The sequence below is a fragment of the Gossypium hirsutum genome, chromosome A08 (genome assembly GCF_007990345.1).
Source record: "Gossypium hirsutum isolate 1008001.06 chromosome A08, Gossypium_hirsutum_v2.1, whole genome shotgun sequence".
Classification (NCBI taxonomy): Eukaryota; Viridiplantae; Streptophyta; class Magnoliopsida; order Malvales; family Malvaceae; genus Gossypium; species Gossypium hirsutum.
The window spans coordinates 105,298,843-105,305,491 of NC_053431.1; the positions used below are offsets into that span (position 1 = coordinate 105,298,843).

The following is a 6,649-nucleotide window of genomic DNA, read 5'->3' on the forward strand; positions in this document are numbered from 1 at the left end:
CAGATTTTAATTTTTAATTAAATCAAGCTCATATAAATATTCAACCCAATAACTAGTTTATTATTCTCAAAATACTATTTATCTAATCAAAATTAATTAATTCAATTAAATTATTTTCTCAATCCAATTCTAATCTCGTCAGAATCATTACAACTATTCTATTAAGATGTACGAGTAAATAAATTTAATTGTCCTATTTAGTAAAATTACGATGATTAATTAATTTAATTTTCACTTTAAACTTTAATTATTTAGTCACAATTAATTAAATAATAATCCCAAATGGTTAAATTAGTTTCTAAGTCATCTCTTGTTACTTTTCGAGAAAATGTATTTACTATGTATAGTAATTCATGCAACTTATTTCTCTTTTGCCGTTCTCATTTGTAACAATTCGATTTTCAGTGGCGTCGAAAATGTGATTTTGAAACTCCATTTTCGTAAGTCAGGTCCATAAAAATTAAAAATAAATATTTATGGAGTTAGTATAAAAGTTTATTAGAGTTTGATCCTTCATTTTTTCCTACTAATTGCATAATTAAAGTATAGGGACTAAATTGTAAAAGTCTTATCGCTATAGACTTTTAATTAGCCAAAGGACAAAAATAGCAATTAAATCATTTCTTAAAGAATATTTAGTATGACATTAGTAACTACTCGTAAATATTAAATTAATAATATTTACTGACTCTATTGTCGGAATTGTGATCCTGAAACTACTGTTTCCAACACCATTGAAAACGGGTTGTTACACTTCTTTATGCACGATCGTTGTGTACTTATTTTTTGGAAACAGCAATCTAGTAGGGGACTGTTGAAAATTGTAGATTGCAAATTCATTAGATATCATTAATGGATCACTTAGTGCAATTCATGAGCACTTATTTAGATTAGAAAGTGATGATTCATTCATCTAATGGATACATTTGATTTCCATGGGACATGTTTCTTCTGAGAAGTATGTCCAATACAAAGGGCTATGGCTCTTCAATAATGTCCATGGAGTGCATATAAATAGAGGGGCTATGGTGCTCAAAAAGTTTATTATTACAATCAATCCAATTTCAGAAATTAGAGTAGGAGTTAAGGAATTCCTTGATTTTGCTAATCGAAGGAATTCAACAAGCTTCATTGTATCCTAGGAGGACCTTTGTCTTAACCCTTTAGCAACTTTATGTGGGGGCAAATTGTTCTCTTTAGAAAGCGTCATCCGTGCCTCAAAGTCTACTGTTTTAATTCCATATTGTTTCTAAATCTATTATTTCCACTCAAATTCTCCAACACCATCAACTACTGACTTTAAATCCTCCCACAACCATTTCCTCTTAAATGCCTATGGGCATCCATGGATGATAGAGAATACAAAATTCTTCATTGAATCGATATGTCGAATCCGAACATGCATGAATCGAAAATGATTATAAACAACTCCAACCCTCATAGAATCATTCCAAAGAACCCAAATTCTATCTGCAAACCCTCTAGCCTTAATTCTCTGAGAGCATTAGAACTCTAATTTTTTATCAACTTAATCAAAACATTAATTATTTGAACTAAAGCATAACATCGGTAAAAAGTAAAAAGATAGAATTATATCAAATTCAAGTAAAAAAAAAACAAACTATACCCATAAGTAAATTATTGTAGAGAGACAAAAAAAATCATAATTTGACCAAGTAAAAAAACCATCATACATTGCTTCCTTGGATGTTTTCCCTTTTCCATTTCATTGTGTAGAATAAATCGTTGGATAACCTTTGATTATGAACCTCCAATGTCCAGTTTAAGGTGAATCTCAAATCAATTTTATTGAATTAAATATCTCGATTTTTTTTTTTTTGATAATTCTCAAAATCAAATTTGAACACAGTTATGTGGGGACCTATTTTTATTATCATATTTCTCAGTACTCACTCTCCAGATGTAGGACAAACATGGTCCATGACTGACCTCTTGCTCACCTCATTGTTGAATGTTGAGTGATGCTAAACTAAAATTTCATTTATTGATTTATTTTAAAAATACTCTTCTAGTAAATAGGCACTATTCAAGTGAAATTCAAAATACAGTATTTTGTTTGGGTGGTATTTCAAATTCCAAATCTTTTTTGCTACATTGAGGCTTTTTTATCATCATTTCACATTCTGGAAAAAGAAAAACCCAAAATGGGGATATTGGCCAATCATGATTGAATTTATGACTTTGTGTTGTCAGATTTCTGTGTCACCAAAATCATACTTTCATTTTCTTTCCCATTCTTACTATCATTTAAAACCCACGCATAAAATCTTTGTAACCCTTTTTTTTTTTCCCAGCTTTTTAATTATACTTTTGCTCAGTTCCTTTCTAAAATTTGAAAATGGCACAACTATTTTCAAGGGTACCTTTGATTCTCCTTGGACAAACAATGGTAACAAGACACATGAAGGAGACAAGTGGAAGTTTCAAAAAGAAAAGCCTGTAAATATTGGAACAGTGGATTCTAATGTAAGTGCAACAACCGCCTAGGTTGAAGCAAATAATGCTAGACAAAGACAAATCTCTGTCTCTTAGTCTTTTTATTAATTATACCCATGAAACACCCCCCCACTCCTTTTGAATTGGGACTGTTCAGTGCATGACTAAATAGGGAAGTAGAGGGTGCGGTGTCTCTGGCCTTTCAACCATCTTTTGTTTTTAATTAAACCCTAAACATCTTTTCAGGTTTTTGTTTTTAGTCCACCTTTCTCTTTTCTTTTTCTCCCTTATTATTATTAGCTAAATTTCTTTATTAATTTCTGCGTTATGAGTAAGCTTTATATTTAGTTACTTTAATTTATCAATTTAGTATTGTTTTTATATTTAGATTAGTCAAATCAATTAAATTAGAAAAATTACTTAAACTATCAGTTTGAAGTAAGAGTTTAGATAGATTAATTCATGAACCAATTGAACCGGTCCATAGAATAGATTGAACTGTTTTTTAATTAATTTATTCAATTAAACTAGATAAAGTGGTTGGACAAATTGATATAATCGAACTAAGAATTGATATATTCTTATTCAAATTATCATTATATTTACGGTTGGAATTTTTCTTATTTTAGTTTTATCCTTAGGGTGATAATAGTTTGATTTGGGTTAATTTTGGAAAGAATAAATGCGATTACTATGTAAAAAAAAAAAACCCACATATCAACTAAATCAAACCAAAGTGAATTTAACTAATTCGGATGGGATTTATTTTTTTAGTTTCTAAAATATTAAAATATGGACAATTATCTTTTACACTGTGAGAGTGAAGCGGAATTAGTTTGATATAATTTATTTTTAAAATATGATTAAAAAAATATTTGACATTATCTTAAACCTATTTGTGGAGTGGCTTTACTTCACTCATAAAATTATTCACCTTAAAATATTAAATATTTTATACAATATTTTTAAATTATTTTCAAATTTCTAATTTGTGAGCTGAAAATGAAACCGAATAAAATTCAAAATCAAAATATAATATTCTGGAGGTTTTTTATCCTAGTAAAAAAAAACTAAGTGAAATGGGTGTCCATTAAAATATAAGTATAGAATGGCTTTGTGGAGGAGACAAGACAAGACAGTTTTATTTAAAGATTCAACTCTTATTTTTTTATTAATACTATTCCCTTTTTCAGGTCATGTGAACAACAACATCCACTGTGCCAAGGACATCGCACAATTCAAAGAGCCAATGGGCCATTCCCTTCTTACCAACGTCTTTTGTTATTTCTACATATCAAACAATCAACCTTAATTTCTTTCTCCCCTTAATACTATTTGTTTTGTGTACTTAAAAAAATTGGGTTTGAACGGAGGATTGGATGTAGTACGATATGTTTAATTTATTTTTTATTTTATGTTATAATATTTAGTTTTATCACTATTATTATTTTTACACTAATTATTGGTAAATATATTATTCATCTAAATCTATCCTTAATAATAATTTATTATCACCATTTTAACAATATATATATATATATAAAGGGAGAAAAGAAAATTATTCGAATTTAAAATTCGATGTCAATCATAATTTAATATCAATAAAAATATTTTTTTTCATTAACTAATGAAGTATACATGTACTAGCTGTCATGTTGATACAATTAAAATTTTAATAGTTGAGTTAATTGTTTGCAAAATGATTTAAAAAAAAAAAGACGAAATTGATAAAAGTGATAAATGTGAGAGATTAAATTTGTGATTGTATTTTTTAAATGGTTCAACAATACACAACATAGATGATACTTATAAAGAAACTCACTAACCAAAAAAATTAGTAGGCCCAATATGTAGGAAATGTCCAGTACATAAAAACTGAACCAGAGAACCGCCACGGTCAAAGGCCCAATAGGTTACTAGCAAAGGACCAGAATGAAAACCCTAGCCCCAGCCTCCTTTACTACTTTCTTTGCTAAAAGCAAGCAAGAAAGGAGCAGAGGTTAATTGACCGAGAGAGAAGCAGCCGTAAAGCTCGAAACTCTGTCGCCATGGGTCGTATGCATAGCCGAGGGTTTGTATTTGCTCCCACTCTTCATTCAAATTTCCCTCTGAAAAACTTTACTTTGATTGAATGATCTATATTTTTGTAGCTGCTTCATGATTTTATTGTTCTTTGCAGTAAGGGTATTTCCGCATCTGCTCTTCCGTACAAAAGAACTCCACCTAGTTGGCTCAAGATCTCCTCTCAAGATGTGAGTCGCTTGTTTTAACCGTGCTTTTTTTAAAAGAATAAATTTGGATTATTTATCTTCAAATTTATGAGCCGAATTATGTTCTATTATATATAATGAAGTTGCTCTTTATATTTGAATAATTGAATTCTCAATACCCGTTTGATTACTATATAGCAGAGAAGAACCAGATATTATCATCAATGGAAGTTTCACTAATTTGTACCGAAAATGGTTATACTTATTGATTACAATACAACGGTATACTCTGCTTAAAGTGTGAAGTTTTATCTTTAGGGTTTTAAGCCGGTCGCTTCGTGAAATTTTCAGGGTTTAAGTAGTAAAAATAACAAAAGATATGATTAAGTGAAAAATCGACGGCTGCTTAAAAGGAAATAAATCAACCATCCACATCATGAGCCTCGATGAAACCGAGCTCCATTTACATCAGCTAAAAGTAACTCAGTAATATACTAACAGGTGGTACTTGAAAAACATGAATCCCTAAAGCCATATTATAAGCAGAATCCGCCAAGGAGTCTGCAACTTGATTACCTTCCCCGCAGATATGTTGAATTATCACCTTCCAAGGTTTTCCTTGCAAACTACGAATTCTCCTTGTGATTATCCTTTTAAAAAAAAAAAAAACTGAAGGCTGTTGGGAGAAATTTTTCAGTAGTTAACATTTAAGGTTAGTTATTTCACAATAATATTTCTATATTTTGGGGATGTAGAATTATAATGACCATTTATTCTGGTGGATTAAATCTATCATTTTGTGAGGTATATATAGTTCAAGTTGTTTCAAGTTTCGGGTATCTTACTTTCCAGTTCATATTAGTCTGGTTTATATATTCCACTAGTGTTGCCAGAAATTTTAGTGCTAAATGGATGGAGTGTTAATAGTTGTTAATTCATCATTTACTGAACTGTTTCTAATGGTTTCTCGTTAATGTTCTTAAGGCCTTTCTTTTCTGGGTTACATCCCTGAAATGTTGAGCTGCAAAACCCTTAATTTTTTTAGTTCATTCTTTCCTTAAACGGAGTATGTAGGTTGTACACTTTTTAGGCAATATTCATTAATATTGTATTTCATCTTTTAGGTGGAGGAGAACATTTGCAAGTTTGTGAAGAAGGGTTTGACCCCATCTCAAATTGGTGTCATTCTCCGTGATTCACATGGGATTGCTCAGGTGAAGAGTGTTACGGGCAGCAAGATTTTGCGGATACTGAAAGCCCATGGTATAACTTCATTGTCGTCATCTTATGTTGCTTTAATCCTCTGATGCGAAGACAAACATTCGACTCATCCATTTGTTAATTGTCAGGTCTCGCTCCTGAAATTCCCGAAGATTTGTACCACCTGATTAAGAAAGCTGTTGCCATCAGAAAGCATCTTGAGAGGAACCGCAAAGACAAGGATTCCAAGTTCCGGTTGATCCTGGTTGAGAGCAGAATCCATCGCCTTGCCCGCTATTATAAGAAGACAAAGAAGCTTCCACCCGTCTGGAAATAGTGTGTATTCCTATCCCTACTTCCTTTTGATATTCCTTGACATGTATAAATCACGGTTATTAGAGGCATTCTCTCTTATAAAACGGCCTCCAACATGCATGAAAACTGTTCCTTCACCATTCTTATTTCTCAACTCTCTTGATCTAGAGGTTGGTTGTAACATGTAAACCTTAATGTGCTTTTGCTTTTGCAGCGAGTCGACTACTGCCAGCACACTTGTGGCCTAAGGGAAGACACTGTTGGAACCAGCTTCTTGCGCTTTGATTGATGGACCCCTGGATATGGGTTGGAGTAGTAAAGTTTTAATTACATGCTATATTTATGCTTTTAAAGAACCAGTTCACATTATGGTTTGAAATTGATATACTTAGGAGGGATAATATTATGTTTAGTGATCAGAATCATTTTTCTAGTCCATTTAAAATGTGTTGACGTTTTGGATCTTA

At 31.2% G+C, this 6,649-nt stretch overlaps 1 protein-coding gene across 1 annotated transcript; it reads left to right on the forward strand.

The window, feature by feature from the left end:
* The first annotated feature begins 4,352 nt into the window (after positions 1–4,352).
* LOC121204480 (40S ribosomal protein S13) lies at positions 4,353–6,649 on the forward strand. Its single transcript, XM_041074310.1, has 5 exons — positions 4,353–4,528; positions 4,637–4,709; positions 5,792–5,930; positions 6,017–6,203; positions 6,397–6,649. The coding sequence occupies exons 1-5, from the start codon at positions 4,506–4,508 to the stop codon at positions 6,428–6,430; spliced, it is 456 nt and encodes a 151-aa protein (XP_040930244.1). The 5' UTR covers positions 4,353–4,505; the 3' UTR covers positions 6,431–6,649.